At 40.6% G+C, this 26,915-nt stretch overlaps 3 protein-coding genes across 6 annotated transcripts in view; 2 read left to right on the plus strand and 1 right to left on the minus strand.

Moving 5' to 3' along the window:
• LOC131683345 (protein retinal degeneration B) overlaps nt 1–16,878 on the minus strand; it is a 111,496-nt gene extending 94,618 nt beyond the window's left edge. For all 4 annotated transcript variants that reach the window (XM_058965238.1, XM_058965268.1, XM_058965230.1 and 1 more), the window contains exon 1: nt 16,600–16,878. The gene's annotated coding sequence lies outside the window, so the exon portion shown is untranslated. The remainder of the gene's footprint in view (nt 1–16,599) is intronic.
• Nucleotides 612–14,808, plus strand: LOC131683362 (uncharacterized). Its single transcript, XM_058965279.1, has 2 exons — nt 612–1,682; nt 14,511–14,808. The coding sequence occupies exons 1-2, from the start codon at nt 744–746 to the stop codon at nt 14,673–14,675; spliced, it is 1,104 nt and encodes a 367-aa protein (XP_058821262.1). The 5' UTR covers nt 612–743; the 3' UTR covers nt 14,676–14,808.
• A 5,557-nt stretch (nt 16,879–22,435) lies between the features above and the next one.
• Nucleotides 22,436–23,288, plus strand: LOC131683400 (mitochondrial transcription rescue factor 1). Its single transcript, XM_058965349.1, has 2 exons — nt 22,436–22,896; nt 22,952–23,288. The coding sequence occupies exons 1-2, from the start codon at nt 22,508–22,510 to the stop codon at nt 23,211–23,213; spliced, it is 651 nt and encodes a 216-aa protein (XP_058821332.1). The 5' UTR covers nt 22,436–22,507; the 3' UTR covers nt 23,214–23,288.
• The last annotated feature ends 3,627 nt before the right edge of the window (nt 23,289–26,915 follow it).

A 26,915-nucleotide genomic window follows, 5' to 3' on the forward strand; every position in this document is an offset into this window, starting at 1 on the left:
ACTCTATATCGCACACACGGCTTGCCACTTGCGGAATGTGATGGCTGGTTGCCTAGTGGGAAAGAAGTGGTTGTCGATAAATATTGCTACTTCATCACTCGAACACATTGATTGAGATTTGCAATAATTTTAATAACAATATATAATTATAGGTACATATATTCTAATTGAAGGGAGAACGGATATAGATTTAATCAAGCTCGTATAAATTTACTCGAATGAGTCCCGTGTACCCATTATTTCCCCACAGTCATTTACCCACTGATGCGGAATATGTGGACCCTGTTCGAATAATTGATACCGAACGGACTAGCACATTGTATACCTCTCTATCTATCTACAATCTATATCGACAACGGCCACCGACAACGACGGCCGCATTTACCAACGTCTATCTCCCGCTGCGACTACAAGTACCTACAAGGAACCCGTGCGCGAGAAGACGACAGATAACACACATAAACATGTCGCTGCGAAGGTGGAGTGCGACAAAATAAACAAGTTCACGCCACACATCGGCAGAGGTCCGGACCGTGACGTGACTATAATAATCTCCCGCACACAATCTGCGCGCCGTTTTTGTAACGGTGTGTGCGGATTGAGCACCGCGATACACCATCAGGCAGTCGCAATTAAGTCATCGTTGGAATTAGTTGTCGGAATTTTCGGTTGAAATATAACAATAAAACTGTTTCGGAAAAAAATATTAAGTACGCTATATAAAACGGAATTCAGCCGTCGGAATGTCCCGCGAAGAGTTCGAGGAGCTGCTGTACTACGTGGTCGAGCTGAAGGACAAACTGAATGCCAAACTGGACGAACAGTGCGCCAAAATAAATCATCAGGGCACGATCATAAATCAGCAAGGTCAAATCGTTGACGAACTATGCTGGCAGCTGCGGGAACTCAGCGAAAAAGTTCGAGAACTGCGTGTCGAAAATCGACGGCTAACGGAACGGTTGGGTCGATTCTGTCCCAAGTGTACGGGCTGTCGGTGCGATTCGGACACTTACGCGAATCATCTGGCGGACAAATACAACGAGCTGGCGATGGAGGTTGAAACGGAGGAGAAGAAGCGTGCGATTCCGTCATCATTGCCCTCATCCACTGCTGCCGATAGTGATAAAACGGTGGACATGATTGAGGGCAAGGATAAGCCGCTGCTGCTGCAGCAGCAGCAACAGCAGCAACAACAGTTGAAAAATGTTGATGAATACTCACAAGTAATGAAAAAACGTGACACTCAAACGAGCAAGAAGAAATGGCTTTTTGGAGGTACTTTTGATCGAAAGGTTGCTCCCGCGGATATCGCCGACAAACCGTCGGTGGTCAGTAGCAATACCATTTGGTATCTGGACGATGAAAGTATTTACGAACCGATTGAACTATCGGCTAAACCTAGTACTCGAGCTCAGCTGGAAAAAATAACGGCCGAGGTGTTATCGTCCAGCACAGGTGCTCCAAAACCGGCTCCGCGAAGACTGTACGCGGCAGCGGCAGTGGACAATCTGGCACAATACTTTGCCGATGGAGATCGACCGCCGGATGAGGTGATAAAGAAGAAGGATGGTGATGATGATGATGAACGTGATGACGATGTTTGGCTGAGACCTAACCGAGTGAAGCAGTTTAATTCGGAGTCTCGCAGAGGGAGCAGCAAGGTGGCATGCAGTCAGCTATCGGTGAGTGAGGTATTAGTCATAATCGGTGGCACAGAGTATCACGAATCGATGGGTTGTTTGATAAAGGAAACAATGAGCTTCTTAAAAAATACCATCAACTTAGTGTGTGTAATTTTGGGCAGCCCGGTGTACCTATATTCATTTGTTGGTCAACACTGTCTGCATACAATGGTAGATTTAATCGAAGGGTACGTTTGTAGATTTATCAGCTGCACCTCGGAACACTTTGTGGATCAATACATTTGTATAGGATTAGGGGTAGTTGTGGCTCTCCTAAAAATTTGTTTATAATCATTTAGTAATAAGAGGACCCTAAAATGATAAATAAGTATTGTTTCTTCTAAAGGATGATATTTATGTATGAGAACACAATTTCCAACATTAATAGTCGCACTATTGTGATTCAATATAAGAAAATTGAATTAACAGGGCATACCTTTCTTCACCTATAGAACGCGTTACGATACCACTATAGATCTAAATACTGGTCGCAGTGGTTCCAACAGCAAAAAAATAGATCGCGTTTGAACACTTTCTCGCACGTGTTACATAAATTGTCCAATTACAGTTCCAACTGTGCTATTTTTTGGTAGGGGAAACTTTGCCACTGCGACCACTGATCAGGTTATCTTTTGTGGCTGCCCCTGTTTGTTTTACATGTTTCAAATTGCCCAAATCCAAGGTAGTTGGAAGCGAATTGTTTGTTTGTCCACATGTGTCGTCCCGACCAGGTAGTCGTTATTAATGTAGCTGAGGATCTGTTTGGGACAGGTATGCCATACCTCGCGAGGCGCCATAAGATGCCTTCCGAAATATCGCTTCCTTCGAAGAAATAGTATTGCACAATGGCAGAGAATTCGTTCCGAGCTCTCGGGATCGTAGTTACAGAATCGACAAATGTCATCTTGACTTTTGCCATTTTTTACAGATTATACTTGGCAGGACAATGCCCCGTAAATAAATCTGTGATTATACGTAAGTCTTTACGTTTTAGATCCATTAGTTTTTTGGGCTCTTGTTGTATCTGGATGTATGATTTTTTTAGCTTGTCGAGCGCCTACTACGTTACGCCAGTCGTTTAGTAGTTGGTCTCTTGCCCAAGCCGAAAGTTCTGGATTGATGGCACGGGTAGATATGCCTAGAAATGGTTCTGGTCCAACAAATATGTTTGATGAACCACGCCTGGCTAATTAGTCGGCCACATCGTCACCACCGATTCCTTGGTGGTCTGGTACCTAGAATATCATTATTTTATTCCGAGTTGCCAGTTGTTGTAAAGATGTGATGTACTCCCAAACCAATTTGGATATTTTGACGACCTTAATGTCAACAGTGCTGCTTGGCTGTCTGAAAAGATTGCGATTTTTGCATGCCTGTGGTCTTTCGTTCCCTTCAGACCTTCGAGCAGGTGTATATTGCATATACCAATGTTTGGAAAACTGTAGGTAGATGAAGCATGACATCCATAGCTGTAGGGGTGTTGATTTCATAGCGCCTGAGATAAAGAGGAAGGCTAGCCTCCCAACTTTGGTTTGGGTGGTCCTTTGCTTATTTTTGGGCCACCACACAATGGAGGAATAAGTCAATCGTGGTTTGACGATGTCGTGTGAACTGTTTGGAATTTTTTGTGTCTAACTAGTGCTAATTTGGGTACTAGTTTAGATACATCGTCTAACTAGACATCCACTGAGAGTTGGGGAAACCAACTTCAATTTTTTCCTATTGGAAAACGATACAATGACCATTTTTGCAGGGTTCACGTTGAGTCCCTCTTTGAAACACCAGATCATTGTTATTATATTCAATTCGTTTATTTGACAGGCACAAATGCGTTAGCTTGGCGGTGCCAAATTCTTTTGTTTTTACATTTTGGATATCTTAAAACTAGGAGGTTACAATGTTGAAATATTTTTTTTATACAAGAAAAAAAAAAGTTTACAGCTATCTTAAGACTAGAAATAAGATTCAATATACAAGAGAGGGCCAAAAGATTTTTTTATGAAAAATTTTAAATCAAGGGATTCAGTTTGATATACAAGAGGGGGAGTAATAGTATTTTACGAAATATTTTACAGTTATCTTAAAACTAACAAAAGGTGGAACAAATATTTATGAGAAATTTCACAGATATCTTAAAACTAGGGATACAATTCTATTTACAAGATGGAGGACAAGAGTTTCAATAAAGAGTAAAAATTACAGCTATCTTAAAACTAGGAATACAGAAATCAAATTTGATTTTTTAACGAAGACTTATGCTTGGTCAAGATATTTCAGAGGGGGGCCTATTTCCACATCAGTGTAGCAGCAGGTGTATCGAGGACAGGGGAGAGAAGACGTATATGGTGACAGGGAAAGAAGAGCAAAACTTGCAACTATCGCGCAAACGGGAGATCAGCGAAACAAATTTGCGCCTCAGTCTAGTAAGTCGTCGAGTACCGGGTTGGCGGATGGTATTATTCGGACCCGCGGGGAATCCTTAAAAAGTCATCGGACATCAAGTCGCTCTCGCTTCAGTTTCCTTCTATGCAGGCGTAGTGGTAAAGGCGACGGCGGTTACATAGTGGCACTCTGCAGCTGATCGGTTCCACAAGCAAGAAGAAATTTCTAAAAACAAGAAATATAAGAGAGGGGCTAAATTGGGATATTTATCGTTTTAATGAAATTGTAAATAAGGGACATATAGGGGAGATCGCGATTTGCTAGCATATCCCGGACTGGGACATTGGGTGGTCTACCTCGGGCCCGAAGGGAATCCTTTAACAGAGACCTGGCGTCACAATACTCGGCACAAACCCAGACAACGTGGTCGATGTCGTGATAACCCTCGTCACAAGCGCACAGACTACTCTCCGCAAGCCCAATACGCCGCAAATGTGCATGCAACGTGTAGTGGTTAGACATGAGCCGGGACATTACACGAATAAAATCCCGACCCACATCCATCCCCCTGAACCAAGGCTTCGTTGATACCTTCGGGATAATGGAATGTAGCCATCGTCCAAGTTCACCATTGCTCCATGAGGTTTGCCAACTGTTGAGTGTCCTCTGACGACAAATACTAAAAAATTCGTTGAAGCAGATTGGTCTTTCGTATATGTCACCATTTAATGCGCCCACCTTTGCTAATGAGTCGGCCTTTTCATTGCCCGGGATAGAGCAATGAGAGGGGACCCAAACAAAGGTAATCTGGTAAGATTTTTCAGATAACGTATACAAGGACTCCCGTATCTTCCCCAGAAAATACGGGAATTGTTTTTTGGGCTTCATCGCACGAAGAGCCTCGATAGAGCTGAGGCTGTCCGAGATGATGAAGTAGTGATCTGTGGGCAGAGTGTCGATGATCCCAAGGGTGTACTGAATTGCAGCTAATTCTGCGACGTAAACTGAAGCGGGATCATTGAGCTTGAATGAAGCGGTGATAGTATTATTGAAGATACCGAAGCCAGTGGACCCATCGAGATTCGATCCGTCAGTGTAGAACATTTTGTCACAGTCGACTTCACGGAATTTATTATAAAATATATTGGGGATCACTTGTGGGAGTATATGGTCCGGTATTCCACGAATCTCTTCCTTCATGGATGTGTCGAAGAATACAGTAGAATCAGAAGTATCTAGAAAACGGGCATGGTTGGGATTATACGAAGAAGGATTGATGCTCTGTGCCATGTAGTCGAAGTACAAGGACATAAAACGGGTTTGAGAATTAAGCTCGACGAGTCTTTCGAAGTTTTCAATCACCAACGGGTTCAAGATATCGCATCGAATGAGCAATCGATATGAGAGTTCCCAAAATCGATTTTTCAACGGGAGAACGCCCGACAGCACTTCGAGACTCATCGTATGGGTCGACTGCATGCACCCTAAGGCGATACGCAAACAACGATACTGAATTCTTTCGAGTTTGATGAAATGTATGTTCGCCGCGGAGCGAAAGCAGAAGCATCCGTATTCCATTACCGACAGTATCGTTGTTTGATACAACCTAATTAGGTCTCCTGGGTGGGCACCCCACCATGTTCCAGTTATTGTCCGGAGAAAATTGATCCTTTGTTGGCATTTTTGTTTCAGATACCTAATGTGACATCCCCAGGTACCTTTCGAGTCGAACCAGACCCCGAGATATTTAAATGTGAAGACCTGATTGATCGTTACACCCATGAGTAGAAGCTGGAGTTGCGCCGGCTCACGCATCCTAGAAAAGACGACCAGCTCAGTTTTCTCCGTGGAGAACTCGATACCCAGCTGAAGAGCCCAAGCAGACAAATTGTCCAAAGTATCTTGTAATGGTTCTTGCAAATCGGCAGCTTTGGGCCCTGTAACAGAGACCACCCCGTCGTCTGCAAGTTGCCTTAGCGTGCATGAATTGGCAAGACAATCGTCAATGTCATTCACGTAAAAATTGTAGAGTAGGGGACTTAGACATGAGCCCTGGGGAAGACCCATGTAGCTAAATCGCGATGTTGTTAAGTCGCCATGCGAAAAATGCATATGCTTCTCAGACAACAGGTTTAGCAAAAAGTTATTTAAAATCGGCGAAAGACCATGCTGATGCAGCTTCTCTGAAAGAACATTGATAGAAACTGAGTCAAAAGCCCCCTTAATATCCAAGAAGACTGATGCCATCTGCTCTTTGTTAGCATAGGCCATTTGGATTTCTGTAGAAAGCAACGCAAGGCAATCGTTCGTCCCTTTGCCTTTGCGGAAGCCAAATTGTGTATCTGACAGTAAGCCATTTGCTTCAACCCAATTGTCGAGGCGATACAAGATCATTTTCTCGAACAACTTCCGAATACAGGACAGCATTGCAATCGGCCGATACGAGTTGTGGTCGGAGGCTGGTTTTCCTGGTTTTTGGATGGCGATGACCTTCACTTGCCTCCAGTCATGAGGGACAATGTTACCCTCAAGAAACTTGTTAAATAAATTCAACAAGCGCCTTTTTGCAGTGTCAGGCAGATTCTTCAGCAAGTTGAATTTGATTCTGTCTAACCCTGGGGCGTTATTGTTGCATGATAAGAGAGCAAGTGAGAACTCCACCATCGAAAACGGTGTTTCGTTCGCGGTATCGTGAGGAGACGCGGCGTGGTATGTTTTCTGTACCGGGACAGAGTCTGGACAGATCTTCTTGGCGAAGGCGAATATCCAGCGGTTTGAATATTCCACGTTCTCGTTAATACTATTTCGGTTACGCATACGTCGAGCCGTACCCCAAAGAGTGCTCATCGCTGTTTCTCTCGTTAACCCGTCGACGAACCGGCGCCAATAACTGCGTTTCTTGGCTTTCATCAAACACTTCATTCGCTTTTCTAGCGACGCGTACTGTCGATAGCTATCGGGTAACCCGTCGTCCCGAAAGGTTTTATACGCAGTGGACTTTTCCGCGTACAGTTCTGAGCACTCTTTGTCCCACCACAGGGTGGGAGATCGTCCGTGGGTGTTCGCGCCCGGTACTGGTTTAGTCTGAGCTTGATTCGCACTGTCGAGAATCAAGCCAGCCAAAAACCTGTACTCTTCCTCCGGAGGAAGTTCTTGAATGGATTCGATTTTAGCGGATATCGCGGTCGCGTAACTCTTCCAATCAATGTTCCGTGTGAGGTCATATGAGACATTGATTGTTTCTGATGGTCTTGAACCGTTGGCAATTGAAATTACGATAGGCAAATGGTCGCTACCGTGGGGATCAGGGATCACCTTCCACGTGCAATCTAACTGTAGCGAAGTCGAGCATAGAGATAAATCCAACGCGCTTGCGCGTGTTGGTGGTGTAGGAATCCGTGTCATTTCTCCCGTGTTTAAGATGGTCATGTTGAAATTGTCGCAAAGATCTTGGATTAATGTTGATCTGTTATCATCGTGAAGACCACCCCATACCGTACCGTGCGAGTTAAAGTCTCCTAGAACTAGCCGCGGTGCCGGTAGGAATTCCGTGATATTATAAAGCGTTCGGTTCCCTACCGACGCTCTAGGGGGAATGTAGATGGAAGCAATGCTAAGGTATTTGCTTTTGATCCTTATTTCACAAGCGACAACTTCAATGCCTGGTGTCGAAGCGAGGTTAATTCGGTTGAAAGAATAGCACTTTTTAATCCCCAAAAGTACTCCTCCATAGGGGTTTTCTCGATCCAGACGAATTATATTAAAGTCGTGGAAGTTGAGGTTTATATCGGAAGTTAACCAAGTTTCACATAATGCGAAAACATCACATTTTAAACTATTTAGTAAAAATTTAAAGGAATCAATTTTCGGGAGGATACTTCTGCTGTTCCACTGTAGAACAGTGATCGAATCAGTGACCTCGTTCGATGACTTAGCCATCGAAGGATACGATCGCTGCAAGGAGGGGCCATTTAGTAGTCATCTGCTTCAAAAATGTTTGCACTATAGGGAGAAAACGTATCAGAAGGCTTTTAAGAGGATCGGTAACATTGAAAGCTGTGAAAATTAAGTCCACGATGTCAGAAAATTTCATTAGTCCATTACTGGACTGAGTGTCTGTTTGAAAAAGAGGGACACTTGGGGTTTCTGGTGTCCCTGGAAGTGGTGGGTACTCCTTGTTTGAATTAAAATTTCCAAATCCAGGAGCAGATTGCTTCGGCATTAGTGCAGCACTTCCGTTGGATTTATTAGATGTGGTTGGCGCACTCTCAGAGGAGGACACCTTGGGACCCTTACGGGGCAGTCTAGGGGAGGCAGGATTTCTCCGCTTCCTGGACTCCCCCGGGTTAACAAAAGATGTTCCCTCTTGTGGATTATCAGATTCTTGCTCAACAGGAGCCAAAAGAGCAAAGGAGTTTTCGGAAAGGACAGATGGCGAAGCATTCTTTAACATTTCTGCATAAGAGCGCTTCGAGCGTTCCTTGAGGGAGCGCTTAATTTTATCCCCGCGCTGTTTGTACGCAGGGCATGATTTAAGAGCATGCGGAGGGCCCCCGCAGTAAACACACTTTTCAGTGTCTTTGTCACAAGAGTCATCCTCATGCTCTCCACCGCACTTGCCACATCGTTTTTTATTGCCACAAAAGGTGGCTGTGTGGCCCAACTGTTTGCAGTTGCTGCAGTTCATTACCCGCGGTACAAACAGGCGTACAGGCAGGCGAACCCTATCCAGAAGGACATAATTTGGAAGAGACGATCCGGCGAAAGTCACCCGAAGCGAGGCTGATGGTATATAGGATTCTTTATCTCCAGCGAGCGTGTGCAATTTCTTGCAGTCTAATATTTTCACCGGCTTTAGTAGGGGGTTTTTAAAACAGCCAGCCCCATACTTCAGCACGTCCTCGCATGTCAAACTCGCCTCGGTTATGACCCCGTCGACCTCTACATCTACACACGGTACATACACCCTATAATGCTGCGTAAAGCGGGTACAGGAAGCAATCCCGTTTGCCTGTGCGAGGTCGCTAACAACAATTTTTAACTTATTCGCGCGAACCTTTGTAATCTGGGTCACGGCCGAGTAATGCTCTGTCAGATCACGTGATATTTTCAAAATATCAAATGATTTATTGGTGGTCCGGAAGTAAACCACAAATGGCCCAGTCGAGTTCTCTGGGTATGCTTTTAGGCGAGGGGGTTTGGTAGGAGGCTTATCAGGGGATGTTTCATCATCCATATTATCATCGGTGGGCTGACCGTCGAGGGACATTTTAGCGCGAGATCAGCACTTCGCGCAAAGAACGATAAAAAGAGCAGTAACGGAATGTATCAAGGGCAAAACAGAAAATAATAGTAGAAGGGAAACAGGTACTTATCTTTTCGATGCCGATGACCTTTGCTGGGACTGGCTGACAATACCAGCACGACACACTTTGTTTTCGAAACAAAGGCCTAGCAATCACAACTGGCTTTGACACTGCACTGAGCACTGGACACAATAAAAACTGAGCCGGGGAAGGCAACTGCAAAAGCACTAGCACACGTCTTATCCGAGCGCAAGTCGAACAACGAATGACCAGATCATTGTTGTTTATTAACGACAATATATCTGTTTATATAGGTGTCATCAGGAAGCTTTACAGTTTTTCCTCGTTGTCTCCGTTGCATAGTGCTACTCGCAGACTCGTTTGGTGAATATTGTGCATTCTCCTAGCGTGGTCGTATTTCTGGCAGTGGAGGATCACATGACGGACGTCTACGGTGACCCCGCAGCAGTCACATACTGGTGGGGATGTCTTTTTCAGTAGGAACTCGTTCGACAAACGGGTATGCCTTATTCGCAGCCGGGTAAGCACTCGCTGATCAACCGAGTTCTCGCGGTCAGTCCACTTTATCGTGTCAAATTTGATTTCTCGTAGTTTCACTTCAGTGGACGCTAACCACCGCTGGTACCATTGGTTTCGGATACTTTGTTTGATTTGGTTGTCTGCTTGTTCATTGCCGCAAATGCCTGAGTGCCCTGGAATCCATCAAAAATTGAATGGACGGTTTCGAAGCATGATTTCAATCTGCTGAATCCACGGGTGTTGCGATGTGCCAGCTTCAAATGCCGCCAAGCAACTGGCGGAGTTGGACATGACTACCAAATTGCTGGCCGTTTTTATGCTACTTAATTGCGAACGCTCCTGCCGAGAAGATGCTGCAATGCGATGGAAGGTCAACTGATTGTTGAAGATGTTCTCCAAACACCCCCGCACCTACTGCATTGTCGTCATCGGCGTACAGCATACAGGTCATGATGAAGTTCAGGGCTAATTGAATCCGATTACTTAGTAGATTCATGTTTTCTCCTCACAATTAGAAGGACGTCATCTGCATCTCCAACAATCTCGAAACCCAACCCCAGAAGATCATCCACCACTAGCGACCAGAGCAGCGGTGATAGCACACCTCCCTGGGGACAGCCTCTTTGGGCTGTTATAGTTGCTTTCGAGTCTCCCAACGTTGCTGTGATCTCTCGACTCTTGAACATTGCAAGAATCCAGGATGTTTAGTAGATCCGGAAGAATTGTCTACCGACTTTTGTAAAAATATTGGAAGAATGTTATCAGGACCGGGGGATTTGTAGGGTTCAAAATTGTTGATAGGCCATTTAAATAGAGATGCTGTGAAAAACTGATAGACCAATTTTTGTGATGCCTTACAAGCCCTTTTAGGACGGAGTCCATCACAATCCTGACCTGTCGCATTCTCGCCTTTCGCAACCTACCCAGGAAAGTGGTTGTTCATTAGAATATCCAATGTTTCACTATGGATAATTGTGAGAGAACCATCGCTTTTTTCACTTGTCCTAGGTCATTTGTGTGATCCTCGCGCATTTTCACAGATCTCGCGCATTGATAGTTTTTTAGCCTTTCTCAACTCAGCGTTGTATATGGTAAGAACTGGCCTGTGGTTTTACCAGTTAGCAGCAATCTTCGCTTTATTGAACAGGCGCCTAGCTTCCTTCCTAATACCCCATTATACCCGAGCAAACGTAAAGCCCATGCTCATGAGGTTTGACATGGGTGTTTGAAATGGGTTCAACCCATGAGAACACCATCGCCATGGTCCGGTAGATCCCATATAAAGAATACCATATGTTGGTGTATTTATGGGTTATTGAGACCATTTTATGGTGTCTTGATGGTTGTGAATTTTGGCACGGACCATGTTTAAGGCCTTTTCAAGGGGCTGTGTGGTGTTTGAACCCATGAGTATTTGCTCGGGTAGGCAGTTATGATGCTCTTTTGTTGGTCGTTTGTTGCATTATCCAGATCCAGAGATTGGATCTTACTTCCGGTTCTTTTCAACTGTTCTAGATGTGAGCGGCATACACACCAATTCGTTTCCCTGTCATTTCCCTGTGTTTTTGCACTGTGCATTTATTGGCTTCTATGCCGAACATTAGGTTATGCGATCCGACAGACTAGGTTGGTCTGAAACGTGTCAACTCTTTATCCTTTCCGTTACTTGAGCGCTACATAACGCGAGGTTCAGTACTTCGCTTCTAACTGCGTTCATAAATGTAGGTACAACGCTCTTATTACATATATTGACATCATTTGACGAAAGGTACTCAAGTAGGTACTCAGCTCTGGTATTTATATCCGTGTTACCCCATATTGTGTGATGTGCATTGCCATCACATCCAAATATACAAGGCTTGTTTATGCTTCTGCAGCCGGTGCCTCTACTGTTATTGCACCAATGTCGCGTTGAATGAATCCTGTAATTGGAAAAAAATGTATCAAAACTGCAGCTCTTAGAATTGGCTTTACAATATACTAACTTGTGAGCTGAGGAATCTAAGGCAAAGAGTTTGTGCTTAGTTACCCACGGCTCCTATAGAAGAGAGATGTCTAGGCGCTCTTTGGTGAACCTCCGCCCAGTGAGCAAATTTTCTAGCAGAGACCGCTCTGCTAGATTTCTGTAAGTCTTGGTTTGGCAGCCCTGTCAGATTTCTGCGCGTATCCTGTCGGGTTAGTTGAGCTAGGCCGAACTCGGTTTCGCTCGCGGTTTCTGGCAAATTTGGACAGGAACGGAGCAAAACCTCGGCAAAACCCTGGCATAACTCGGACATAAACTGTGCGAAGATCCTGGCAATTCCTACCTGGTAGAATTTAGCACAAATCGAGCAAAACATCTGACAAAGATGTGGCAGGAAGCGTGCAGAGATCTTGGCCGTACATTTCTGATTAAATTCTGGATAAAGGTGAGCAGCATCGGTTGGTTTAACCGCTTCTGTCAGAAACGGTTGTTGCATTTGAGCGAATTCGTTGCCAGAATTCTCGCACAAATCGCGCAAAATGCTCGCAGAAACGGAAGAACGCTTGTGGCACCTTTTGCGTGATGAAGGTTCACTTGGATGCAGCGAATGCTGCTCATTTTTCAGTGTTTTTCCGCTGCCAATTTTTTGGACCTAATGCTTCGTTCCATTTATTGTTCCGACAGCTAGTCGCAGACTGTGTGCTGTTCGACGTTCCAGTGGCCTTTGTTTGGTCCAGTATTTGCTTCGGTTCTTGCCTTTACTCACCTTTGTATACAGGGGGTTTTTTATCCTCTCCTTGGGCATCAGTTCGTTAGCCGCATACGATATGGTGCTTTTGCATATAGCTTATGAGACTGGCTGCCAACGATGCAAGTGTTCCGCCTTGGGCCACCACCCGGAGCCTTTTCAACCCATGCTTGCCTAGAACTTCCACATTCGTCGAAGACCGGAGCACCCTTCAACTGGGGTGCATTCTAGCCTTTCCGAATACGGAGTTCAGTTGGTTGTGTTAGGTGGTTATCAGATTCACTGAAGCCTCATCTACCGCCAATAGGAGCTCTACCGTTTTGAGGACCGTGCTTCTCTTCACGATTCTCCGGCGTTCTGATTCTGCACCAGGTGGAGGATGATCTAATTGAACCTGTCGATACTGTCGGGAAAAAACCCGATGCAAAGCACAGGTTTTGAAATCTGTGACGCTTAAGTGGAATCGTTTTATGAGAAGAAAGTCTATAATTGGCTAGACTGTACAATTTTGGTTCATTCTGTTAGCAATATAGTATCATAGTTCGATAAGTGGTTGTATCCGTGACGTAGATCTTAATCTCCTCAAAAGGCCTTGGCGTACCTGTAAAAGGATTTCCTCAACAATTATTAATTTAAAACCGTTTTCTATCTGTGTTTGCTCTCCGTTATTCTGCGTGGGTATTTTAAATCGGTTTTCTTGTCTGGATCTATCGTTTGTCTGTTTCGACTTATAGGTTGGTGCAGCTCCGTTCAAGACGATTCCTTTGACTCTGGCAATTCCGGAAATTGCTAGTCGATGCTTCAACATGCAAACACCTGGACTATTCATGCAAACCTATTAGAAATCCTTGGGTAATTGACTTCCACTGCATGGTACGATGTCCCATTAGTTCTTAGAATGTACATTCTTCTGGTTTTCCCCGGACATGATCGATCCGCTGCGTCATGATTTCCCTTAAAATTAGAACGACAGCGGTTTGTGCATTCTTCGGTTTCGCGTTGCTGAAATCCGTAATTTTTACATTTTACGTTTGCTCGGCTGTAATAAGCCTTATGTTCAAAGCACTAAAACTTCCGACATTGTTTTACTAGAAAGACATATAGCTCTGATCTAAAGACAAATCCGTAAATTCTGATTTGCTTGAGAACATTGCTGCCTTCCGCAATGATCTTGATGTTCATAGTTGGTAGAGAACTCTCGACATTTGTGACCGGTACATCTGTTTGAATGTTCTGCAAGATTTTCTCGTCTGTCTACTCCCCTAGTACCTCTCGCAAAGCAAATCATTTCTCCTGTTGGTTTTGGTGGGAAAAGCTTCAGATTGTGTACTGAAAAGTCCACCTTAGCTATGTCTGTATAAGCTTCCTTCATTTTCAGTTCTGTTTTGTACCACGATTGTCCCAGTTTAGAGATCTACTTGAATTTCCTGAAGTACGTGGCTACAAGAATCTTTCCTATGGCTGCCGGATGTGTCTAGATAGTTGCGTCGTAGTCAACGGGTTCCAAGAGTGCCATATCGGACAAAAACACATTTGCTTTATTTGTTTTGCTCTTGCCTACGATGAATAATCGACTGAAAGCGTAAATGAGTGAAATTGTACAATAAACAAAAAAAAAGCTGGGGGATTCAGATCATTCTCACTGTGCATGTTTACTAAGTTACTGTCGGATTCTGATGAGACGAATTCGAAACGCAAATTTTATAACTAATGTAATCATTCTCGAGTTTTAAGTGTTGGAAATATTGATTGTTCCATTAAGGGGTATAAGCTCTAGCGACGTATGTAATCAAAACCGAATTTTATATCTCATTTAATGAATCAATTCACTTAGTTACAACAAAGTACCAGTAAACTATAATCCCTAACATTTTCATTCCCCTTTTCAGGATTTGGAACAATCATACTTGCCAACGGAGCAGAACATCAACTCTGAAAACTTCGTCCGGTTCACAATCAACAGTCGACCAGCGACCACGGCCACTGCAGCGACTCCCGTGAGATCTGGAGGGGTATCGGACAATCGGCGACATGCCATACGTTCTTACATGTAAAGCAGACGAACAAACAATTGCACCCGCCATCAGTTTACACGCAGCTGTGAAATTAGAACAAACGTTGTCACTCGCCCAAAAACTGCATGCCTTTTTAACAGCAATAAACAACATATTAGTTTTTCACTATAAAGCAATCGTGGATTATTTCAGGTAAAATAGAATGACAAAAAAGCTTTAGGATTATAGCGGAGAAAAGATCGCCTAGGGCGAAAAAACGAAACACAGCTTCTGCAATCCTGTTGCGGAATTTTGCCCTTTTGTCTTAACAGAGTTCAAGCGTAGGATTCGAACGAAGATTCTTCGATGAAAAATTGGTTTAAAGCGTAAATGTGGCCGAGGAGACAGTCGGTTTTTTCAAAGTAGTCCACTTTTAGAGTTTTGTACAAATTTTCTGCGCAAAGATTTTCTATTTTTTAGCCGGTTTTGAAGCTTCGACCTCACCAATGATTTCTGGGCAGAACTTTGAAGACGATTCCTAGTTTTATAATTCATCCCTTGAAGTTCATGGTCCTCAAGCAACCTTCAACTAACCGGTGGTTATAGACTTTCGTGTTGCAAAAATCCGCCCATAGTTGCTAGTGTGAACAAGCAAGCAAATGAAGCCCAATCACGTGACTTTAGGCAATTAGTTTACCTGCCGCACATTTATGCAAATTAGGTAGGTCCTGTATGGCTAGAATATATTATAATATGAAGAACATTGAAAGTATTTGCGTGCCAACTCCCCAGACGAGGCCTAACCTACTCGGAGCCTGACACTTGCTCAAGGTCAAAACATTTGCATGCGATTGGAGGTTATCCGAAGGATATTACATATTTCATTGGAACGCGCCTTACAAACATTTAGCTGTGATTAATTCAAACGACCCGTTTATTACTACATGTAGACTTGAACGAACAGAGGTAAACTTTTTTCAGCCACCAACTGAATAGGGGTTAAAATGCTGTAAAAGTCGAGTTTTTCATGAAAATTAGCTGTAGAAACGTTCGGGTCAATTGTTTTTTAGCATAACATCAGACTTTACAGTATATTATTATGTAATTATTGTACTATTACAGTGAAAATTGTGGTTTCGTTACTATTCGGGTCTCAGTCCTGCAGCACTTCAATGTATATTTTCAGCGTGTATGTGCCAAGTGGGGTTAACATTTCCGTACCAATATTTTTCACCGTCCCTGTATCGATGAGATCTCTCACGAATGTTGTATATTGGAAAGGAACCTTAAAAGTGAGATACTGAACTCAGCATTGGCGTATACACAAATGCAATTCTTGAGCGTTTTTTCAAAACCTCATATCTGCAATGAGTTACTCTCTTTGTTTACTTTCTCTTCTGTTAATAATTCGGTCACTTTAACATTTATCCCTCAGCTCTTTGCATAATATGCTAGTTAAAACCACCGTCTTTCGATCTGTACTGTAAAATAAGTGAAAAGTGTTATAGTGACGCCGTAAAAATCGAAAGAGAAAGTATAAACAGAGAGTAACTCATTGCAGATATGACGTTTTGAAAAAACGCTCAAGAATTCACATTTTTGTTGATGCTTTTCTTGCTGTCTCGCAATCATGCAATTTATATTAGTGGATATGATATCTAACGAGACAAACAGAGATGCCAGATTTGCAGACAAGTCTGCAAATTCGCAGACTTTTAATTTAAGCTGCAGATTTTTTGGAAAACGCAGATATTTGCAGATTTTCTAGTTTGATTGCAGATATTTGCAGATTTTTATGTTTTGTTGCAGATATTTGCAGATTTTTGAATATAAAGGCTTTTGGTTACACTAGCTTTCCTGACATTTTTTGTACTTCCCAGACTTTTAAAATTATTATTGCAGACATTTGAAAAAAGTACCTGGCATCTCTGGAGACAAATAGCCTCCCATTGTACTTTGTCCTCAATTATCTAATCAAACTCACCTTTATTCGAGATGCTGGTGGATTTTGTGCTTATTCTCAGCTGGCTATAATACTCCCACGAATGGCCCACCCCACAATCAACCTACTGACCGAGCACTTTCTAGCCACTGACATTCAATGTCTCCAGTAATCGAGCGAATTAAATTAAACTAACAAATCACAATATTCGCACTAACACGATAGTTCACTTGACACTAGAGCTTTTCTTCCAGATTAGTTTTGCATTTTGCACGAGGTAAACAAACCCGATCGATTCAGTGTCAAGGTGTCCAATCACACTATCAAGACGACGGAAAACTGCTCGTTCTGCTGGCGTACATCTCTATAGTTTATACACTGAAGTGCCTTTTTACGCGGAATTGGTTCCGAGTAAATTAAATTCGCGAGGAAAAAAAATAAAAAATTAGGTTTTGCTAATTTACAAATCCAAACCCCTTCAAACTTATGTGGCTTTGCTTAAGCAGACTGAGTCAGAATCTGTCAAAATGATAGAACATTTGCTTAAAATCTGACTCAGTTTCGGGGTGAAGCAGAAACCGTTTTTAAAATTGTGGCGTAAAGCAAACTATCAAAATTCGGTTTGGTGACCAATTCCGAAGAAAGCATTCTTCGTCGACCACAGAAGTCGAAAGCATTCTTGTTGGTAGACAGAAGTATCTTTGACTGTTTATATGAAAAAGTCGTGGCCCCAGCTTCTCCGAAATTTCCTCTCGAAAAGAATTTTGATAGTTGGTTTTTATTCCCTAACTCAGAATTTAGACGAGTTTCAAGAAACGAAAATCTACGCTGAAAAACCCGCACAAAAAAGATTTAGGAGTGCTCTGTGTTCCATATCTGCTTCACTTAACAAGGTTGGTTCACCGTTGCTGGTATTCGCGATGATTTGCAAAACGATAAAAATATGCACTTGTACACTGACGGTCACTCTCCTTCCTGGGTTTATTGAGAACTCACTCTCGCGCTCCCGCTTCAAACAGAAGTAACTCTCGTTCACCCGCTGATGTGCCGTGCGAGCTTTTCTTTCGCGCACTCATTCATCAACGCAAGTTTGCCATCTGGTGGTGAAACAAGATAAGCTGTTCTCTGATCAACGACGGGGAGCGACCAGTGTTGACGACATACACATTGTTTCATATTTCACGCTGGTTCCACTGCGCTTTTTTTCGATAAGAGTACCTTGTTTATGCTCAGAGGGGAAGAAAAACGATTTCGAAGTTAATGATAATAGTTTTTAGTAGATACACTTGAGTTAAACATAAAAAATCTTCGAAAATGTGTATTCTGTGATTCTAGGTTAGGGTTCACAACCGCCCAATTTAAGAATATTTAAACAACCCATCAAAGCATAACAAATATAAATTCACTTTTGGCAAGAATTAGCTCTCATTTTGAGTATACACAACTTTGTACGAAGTGGTTTTATACCTATTAAGAAAGAAAAATTTAAAAATATGCTGCAATATCCCTCTTTTGCATAATAAATCTATTGCCATCTGGAAGGAAATTTGTTTTCTTCCACTTCACTTTCAGTTTTATATACAAATATGACCAATTTTCTTAAAGAATGCAAAAATTGCGTAAACTTTTGAAAATTTTCTACTGATTTGACAGTTCATTCGTAAAACATCCACCTCAAGCAGGTAGCGCTCCATATATCGTCGCTGTTGTGCTATCTTATGACAAGCGCCATTTTGCACATTTCGAGAAAAACGATTTTTAAAGTTTAAGATTGAATGTCATCACGCAGAAAAATTATTTTTAATCTCAATTAATATGAGGGTTGAATCCAAAAAATTACCAAGTTGTTCTGTGTTCAATAAAAAATATATGTTAATATAAATAAAACAATTGTTGATTTAATTCTAAAGAATTTATTGGATCAAATATTTTCAACGATTAAATCCAAAAAATATGTTGTTGATCCCACGATAACAATAACCGAAACAAAATCAAATTTAGTTAATTGAATAACGTCGTTTTGTAGATTTAAACGTAATAAATATTTGAATCAATGCATATCAGACGTTGAATCAAAAAACGATGTTTGTTAATTCAAAATTTTTCCTTTATTATTTTAAATGTAATAAATATTGGAATTAAAACACTTCAAATAATGAAGGAAAACCATTTTTGTTTTGCTTAAAAGAATGAATTCAGAGAATACACATAATTTGACTTGTTCCCAGTTATACCCATTCTGGAAATGGTTCGTGATTCTGACTGGAGTCAGTATGGATACGAATCAATCGGTTTCGGAATCCATACTGACTCCATTCAGGACTCCGAATGGTTTGACCGGGTTGCAGGGCCTATAATTGTATTTACTGAGCTTTGATTTGACAACGGATCTGTGTCAATTACAACAAAACAATCAGTGTCTACTATTCATTTTCTCTAGGAAGTTGGTGCTGACGAATATGAGACATAACGTTCTTTAACTCAAACAACAATTTTAGGGCATTACCGATGACTTGAGAGAGCGTTTCCGTTCCATCTCTCAATCCCACTGATTGCAGCGTCAATTTCAACAGCAGTGTGCATATGTTCAAATGGCTTAGATTTGTATCACCAACGAGGTAAATATCCCCAAAATGCTGTACAATCAGCTGCAAACTAGCCGTCAAAGTTGAAGTTTTCCAGTGCACGCTACGCGAGGATGTTTATCGGAGTGTCCTTGATCTACTACTCGTACACGTTGATGTTGAAAGTTGCTTTAAAGGAAGAAATAGTTGTCATCAGTAGTTCTATAGAACAAACTAATATCAATTTACCTCGAGTTGTACTTGGCAAAAATGTCATGCTTGATGCTTAAAATATTCACCGCCACAGGCGGATTTTTTCGTACAGCTCTACAAACAGGCGATTAATCCAGTGCTTAATCAACTCAAAACATTAATATCATCATGTTTTTCCTGTTTGCCTTAATGACATGTTCCAATAAAATCATGCAAACAAAAATTTCTACGAAAATGTTCCTGTTGGGAGTGTTTTTTGGGGTAAACGCAGCTGTTATAAATTGATATAACCGGGTTTCGGTTTTCTCTTGAGCACAGTTAGGGTTACGCAAAAGTCGTATCTTGAAAGAAATGAATTGCTATCTCAATCAATATTCACCATTAGGATTAGTAATTAGTAACTTACTAAATGCGGACTTTGGTTCTGCAATGTACTTTCTTGAGGTCAGTTTTCAATGATAATTGCGCTGAATGTTTGCTCAGAGATCTTTCAAAGAATCCATTTGGAATCCTTGATAACAATATTGATCGCTCAAATTGGTCACTCGCGGTAGAAAAATGTCGTGTTTCCATATTTGTTCGTTTTTCGTACAATTTCACTCGATATCGAATTTGATAGACAGCGCCCTTCGTACTCAACAATAGTACCTTTAGTTTAGATGCACGTGGAAACAAATTTTTTTTAGTTAGAAGAGTCTTTTCTTTGTTTGTTTCAATTCAACGAGGATTGTTAAAATCATACAGTCAGTCATTTTGAATCAATCAGCAGGATATTTTTTTCAATCACTAAATTCTTTGAAACAAACAATAATTTTGTCGATCTACACGAAGTACTAACGACAAAACTTCTAAGATTGATTCAACATATATCCTGTTTGACCCAACCCAAAAATCCATTCAATTTAATAAATTTCTTGATTCAAAATGAAAAAAAAAATCTCGATTAAAATCAAAGAAATTATTTGTAGAATAGATATGCACTATTCTTTTGCGTGATGAAACGTATAAATAATAGAAACAATTCAGAGAAGACAATTGATGCTTCTAGCTATATTGTATTAACTCTCTTAAATATTACGAAGATCGGTTGACTATGTTGCGAGTTCTCACTAAAAATGTAAACAAAAGTCGCACTCACACGTGTCATAGGTGTGTATTGATGAAAAAATTTGTATGACGTGTCATAATCGTGTATGAAAAATTTTTCATAGAAAAAAATCACCAATTATGAACTTTTATTCATATCTTTGACTTCATTTGGTCTATAAACAATCGGTTAGATGTATTTTGAAGGAAATAAGTCAGGGAATCTAGAAAAAATAGTTATTTTTAGTTACAGTGTTGCCAAATAGGCAATATTTCCATTTTAAATCTAAAACTGCATTTTTCTCCCAATACATGTATTTTTCTTTTGAAAATTATTATGCCATTGTGTTCCTACGATATTTTTACACATAAAAGCAACTAAAACTTTATTATAACTTGAGCCAATCATAAGATATTATGATTTGAAGCAAAAAACTCACAATTTCTTATCACTTTTCTCGCTATATTTCAGTAACCAAGCAAAATTTCAAAACTCTGGAAACGCCATCTTGTAGAGATTCGTTAGACGAGTAATGTGGCATATCTCACTCAGTTTACCCCAAAATGGCGTTTGTTGTAAGATAGCACAACAGCGACGATATATGTTTTCTACGCAAAGATGCCAATTACGAACTTATTTCCGGTTTTGCAGTTCATAGTACATTTGATTCTTCGGCTGAATCGTATTGAATTTTTATTCGTAGAAGTCCAATTACCTCACGAGAAGATTTTTCTGGGTATAATTTACTGACCTCCGAGGGTGGATTGTTCAGATGTACTGGAAAAGCACACTCGCTGCTTTACTCGAACGTTATATTATAGTTACAGTTGAAGCCTGGAAAATCCAACTAGCGACAATCGTTTTTTCTTTTGTTTAGAGCTAATCCATGATGTCGGAAGTAGTGCGCTGTAGAGCACATCATTGCACGAATACAGCGCACTACTTCCGATGCGATTCCATTGTTTGGAATCAGAGAAAATACGATTGTCGCTGGTTGAATTTTCCAGTTTTCAATCGCAACCGGAATATTGATCGGCAATTTTAACACCGACGATTTGAATCAGAGAACCACGAAATCAATACGTTTTCTCAATGTGGTCGAGAATTTTGGGTTTAATGACGTCAATCATGAACCTACTCATGTTCATGCAGGGAAATGATCTCATATTGATTCATTATTGACCAATAGTGATAATTTTGTTGGTACATAATTACAGTTCTCAAAACATGACTTGATTTTTTGTACAATAAACATCTCACGTGCTAACTCGGACCAACAAAATTATTACACAAATTATAGTCATATTGCTTACGATACATTGCAGATGGCATTAGATGAGATGGACCGGTCCTTACTTTATAATAGAAATACTTCTGATTTGGCTGTCGATTTCCTGAGTCTACGTCTGGTTGAACTTTACGATACATTCGTTCCAGTTTATGTGCCTAAGGACCGATTTCTTCACCCTCGCTTAACGCTTAAGCCAGGTTTAAACGTACTGGTGAACCTGGTTTAAAAGCTAAGCGAGGGTGAATAAATTGACCCAAAACCTTTACATAATGAGTTCAACCTTCTGGAAGTCGCGCTAGTAGTGCACTGAGTGCACGCTGCTCTGAAAATCTAGCGAAATCGTCTTAGGGCAACAGCAGCTACTCGTTCAGTGGGCCATAAGCGCGACTTCACGCTGAAACACTTACCCCCCCCCCCCTCCCCCCCGCCCCCTTAATTGAAACGTATAAGAGCTGAAAAAATAATCAGTATGCAATTATTGCTATGCTTGCCGCTTGGGCAACGCTGCAGTCACTGCAGGCTTCTATACTGCATTGTCATTGTAATTCCGCGCCTTTTTCAAACTCAGCTTTTGGCACTGTGCGCTTCTTAAACGTTAAGTAATTTTCTACCTATTTTTGAGTAACTGAAATTCCCGTAAAGGAACTCAATTTATTACAGTTTTTCTTTTCCGTGTAGTGAGCGTAGTGAGTGACCGTACGACTGACAGCTGATGTATAGTTGTTTACCATTTTAGAGCAAACAAAAAATAGCTGTTTACCTTCTTGTAATTTTTATCACACTAGTGATCGGGAAATGTCGTTTATATTGCAAAGAACGTTCAATCGCAGCATTTTCAGTCTATTGAAACAAAGTTTCCCCCAAGTATCGTACTGTTGCTTAGAACGTTCAACCTATTTGTTAGATCATCATCGAAGCTACGTCGGTTTAGCCGTCACGTCGACTGAAGTATTACACAATCAAAATATCCAGTTGCTGCGATTTAAATCGAAAAAAGCTAACCGAAAGGAACAGTCCGGTGGTGCCCATGAGAAGGATGAAGACGACGACGATGATGATGACGACCATCAGTTGGACGCTTATGATGAATTGGTGACGGACAAACACACGAAGCTGGTGAAAACCAGCGTCAGTTCGCTGCGAGCGGATTTAATCCTGAAAGCAGGACTAGGCATAGCTAGGAAGTGAGTGGTAATTTTAAGGTAAAATGGGAATAAAATGTTACATTTTCTATTACAGCAAAGTAGAGAATCTGTTCTATGAAAGTAAAATTCGAGTCAATGGCCGGAAACTGCTCAAGAAGAGTACCGTGCTGGACGTTGGCGACGAAATAGACGTTGTCAAAGGAACCAGTCCTACCAACCCGGATCATTTGATAGTGTCTCGTGTGGAGATTCTTGGCGTAACACCAAAGAGCGAAAGCATTTCTGTGAACTTGAGACGACATAAATCTTTGATAATAGAAAACTACGAAACCGATGCTGTCATCGAGGATAAATGATCAGTTTTGAGGTTGAATATAAATACATTTTATTGATTAAAACGCATGTAAATAAATCACTCCCCTCCAAGTTCATAGTACTTCGTTTCCTGACTAAAGTCTTTTTATTTCCATTTCTTATAGCAGAGTAAAAAAGTTTATCAAACAGTACAAATCACTCATTCCGATTGGGCTTAGATATTAAACAAAGTCTCACTCAATGAAATCAAAATTATAGAATTGAGGATGTTTATGCTATTTAAGTAACAAAATCGAGCTTCGCTCGTAACGCCTTACGTTAATAGTATGAAAAAAAGAAACCAGTTCTTCTATTTTTTTTTCTTCTAACTACAGCTTTGGTCGATCTGACTTTTCCATGCTATCTCTGATAAGGCAATGAACTGGGAAATCGTATTTTCTAAATAAGCAATTCATCGTCACTGTCGGAAATCGTACCCGGGGTGTGCATCAGCAGACTGGCTTCTTCGTTGCTAACCTGAAAACGTAAATGTTACCAATTAAACTGTGACTTAAAGTTAGATGAACGAGTTGAAGTCTAAGGGTAAAAGAAACGCATCCGATTTAGTCTTCATTAGTGGGAAATTGCAATGCAAAAAAGCAGCCCAAATCTTAGAGACTACGATTAGTTGCTGTTAGGTTGAGGTAGAGTAATAGGAATTGTTGTAGAACCACCTTTCAACTGTAGTAACTGGGCAAAACAATGGGAACAACTGGAGAAAGCAAAACATACTGAGCGGAGCGGAGGGCGAGAAGGTTGCTAATTGGTAAAGCCGTCCTAAAATGGAAAACATATATAAACATCAGTTTGAAATATTAACCTGATAAGATTGGCGGAAATTAAGAAACCTATTTAATTTTCAATTTTTTTTTGTCCGACATTACCGGTTGAACTAGATTCGGGTTAATGTCAATAGTATTACGCTCAACTCGCATTGTTTAATATTTAGCACCGAAATCTAAATTGGCCAACAACTGAATAACATAACAAACCACGTGTTGATTCGACTAATTTCTATGGCAAAATGTATAAGCGAAACGATACACGATTTTACTACGGTAGTGTCTGCAAATCTCTACTTACCCTGGAATACTGCACCGATACGTTGCGCCTTCCGAACAGCGATCGGACGCACTCACGTCGACTCGGATTCCGCAAGAGTAGGAAAGCTGCGGCTCCTGCCAGCGCGACCAACGTTAAAGCGGCCAAAATGATACCTAGATGCAGTTTGAAAAAAGAAACATAAATGAGGGAAGAATTAGAACCTATTGAACACAGAGTTGATAGAAGACAATAGGAATTAGGCTGAGACCCGTTTGCTTGTAGCGGTCATACGTCATCGGAATAGCGTACGATATGTGACATCCAAAACAGCCGATGAAAGTGTCTCGGTTGATGGCGAGGATGGCAAATTGCCGAGTGACAATGCACACTTGACGAATTTATACTGTTTTATTGTTGGTAAAGGCGGTAGTGATAGTCGGTCTAGAGGGATTCCATGAGAAACCGGTCGACCGCAAAATATGACCATCATCGATTCGAACGAAACTTTGCAGGTGTGTTCGCTGTATGAATCTCCATGATATTCTCTGGCAATTGGAATATTTTGATACAAGAGTAATTTTTCAAAAGGGCGTAAACGTTTCTACGTGTATGAATTTCAATTTTTTTTTGTTCGATTACTGTATTTTATACAGCAAAACTATCTGAGAACAAGTTACAGGGAATGAATACTTCTGTCCAAAAAAATATACACTGAAAAAAATGTTGTCATTTTTCAAAAAAACTAAAATTTATGATAAAAATTTAAATTGCGAAAAAACCAATTTTTTAAATTTTTTATATTTTGTTACCTAAAGAGAAAAGAAAAATTTTGATTGTGATTGCATGATGGAGAAAAAATCGGTAAAAAAGTTTTTCTAACAATAACTTCGTACATGTTTTTAAATTTCATACTAATTGACATACAAAATTGTAATTTTATTACAGAATATAATCCTAAACACCATTTAAAATCAAAATGCATTTAACAAAAATCTTCCAAAATGCGATAGTTTTCGAGATATTTGAAATTTTGCTACTTCAAAAACAATTAATTCGTGTAATTATACTCTTTTTGAAAGTTATTCGCGTCACCCCATCAAAAAATGTCAAAAATTTAATGTTTATCGTTTTAAAGACGTAAAAGCAACTTTTTTAGTGTATTTGGATCATGGAGAAGCTTTCAATAAAAAAAGTTTTCCTAACAACAACTTTTGACATTTTTTATAATTCTTACTATTTGCAGTCAAAAATATAATTTTCTTTTTGAGTATGATTCTAAACGCCATTTTAAATCGAAATGCTCTTTACAAAAATTTTCTAAAATGTAGTAGTTCTCGAGATATTTTAACTTTTGTTTTAACAACACAATTATTTTGTTTTATTACGACCTTTTCATAAGTTAGTCGCGTTTCTCCATCAACAATAATAGGTTTTTCAAAAGGCCCGTGCAACTTTCTCTTTGACATCAAGGCGATATTGTAAACCATTTGAAAGTTACATGAAAGCAACCACATTCAAAATGTTTCTTTACTCTTTAGGTTTATAAATTTTTGTTTTTTTGAAAAATGACACATTTTTTTCAGTGTATATTTTTTTCAGGCAGAAGTATTCATTCCCTGTAACTCGTTCTTAGATAGTTTTGCTGTATAAAATATAGTAATCGAACAATTTTTTTTTGAAATTTATACATGTAGCGTTTACGCGCTTTTGAAAAGTTGCTCTTGAGTCAAAATAATCTTATTACCTGTGGAAAATATTTAGTCTTCCATGACGGTGAAACGTGCAAAGTTTCATCGGAATTTAAGATGGTCGGTCACGATTTTAATGATTTTCGGACGGATCTTCGTGGATTTCCTCTTTTCCGAGCCTTCGTAAGCAAGCGCCTAAAGCTTTAGCAGCAAAGTCTTGTGAACTTCCAGATGATGACCAAATTAAACAAGCTATCGAAAAGGCTGCGCAAGATGCATCCGAGCTTCTTATTTCCGTGGGATTTGATCCGGAAAGTATCAACTTCACGAACAGTATGATATTACGCAAATCTAATATCACACCCGAAGTCGAGGTTGGCGATACTAACAACAATATCCAGGGGGAAAGAAATGAACACAGTTGAGTATAAAATGAAATAGCGGAATACGTAAATATAAAAGATATGCAAATCATTTTTTTCAGTGGTTCTTTGTGATCCTAGCGTAGATCCTACTTTCACGTCATTTAATGCAGAAGCTCCAGTCGAGTGCGCAGAGAAAATATTTGCGAAAGCCGGAGGAGAAGTCATTCTTAGGAACTGCAAAACGGACAGCAAAAAACATATTTTTAAAATAAGGAGGATCACTGGAAGCGTAGTTAATATTAAAAAGTCCAAAATGCTTTGGATATTGTCATCTAGACGTTTTAAAAGATCTAGTGATCGATTAAGTCGCTTCCATCGCATTCGTACAGTTAAGAATGTAAACATTAAACAAAACCAAAAACTACAAGGGGCAGCCCTATGGGGTTGCACGAACTGTAGACGTAGGACTATACTACTTAATGTAAAATATTTATTTTCTTAGTACTTAGTGTGTGGGAAAAAACACCCGGACCGGTGAAGAAAAATCAAATTTTAGACAATATAATCACATCTCATGTATAGAACAAGCTTTCTAGTTGCTCTCAAA

This window comes from Topomyia yanbarensis, chromosome 1 (genome assembly GCF_030247195.1).
Source record: "Topomyia yanbarensis strain Yona2022 chromosome 1, ASM3024719v1, whole genome shotgun sequence".
NCBI classification, from domain to species: domain Eukaryota; kingdom Metazoa; phylum Arthropoda; class Insecta; order Diptera; family Culicidae; genus Topomyia; species Topomyia yanbarensis.

Excerpts from the sequence above, each read along its gene's own strand:
- LOC131683362 (XM_058965279.1), top strand. The coding sequence starts at position 744 with ATGTCCCGCGAAGAGTTCGAGGAGCTGCTGTACTACGTGGTCGAGCTG. Across the intron at positions 1,683-14,510 it reads TGGCATGCAGTCAGCTATCG|GATTTGGAACAATCATACTT; the intron begins GTGAGTGAGGTA and ends TCCCCTTTTCAG.
- LOC131683400 (XM_058965349.1), top strand. The coding sequence starts at position 22,508 with ATGTCGTTTATATTGCAAAGAACGTTCAATCGCAGCATTTTCAGTCTA. Across the intron at positions 22,897-22,951 it reads GGACTAGGCATAGCTAGGAA|CAAAGTAGAGAATCTGTTCT; the intron begins GTGAGTGGTAAT and ends TTTCTATTACAG.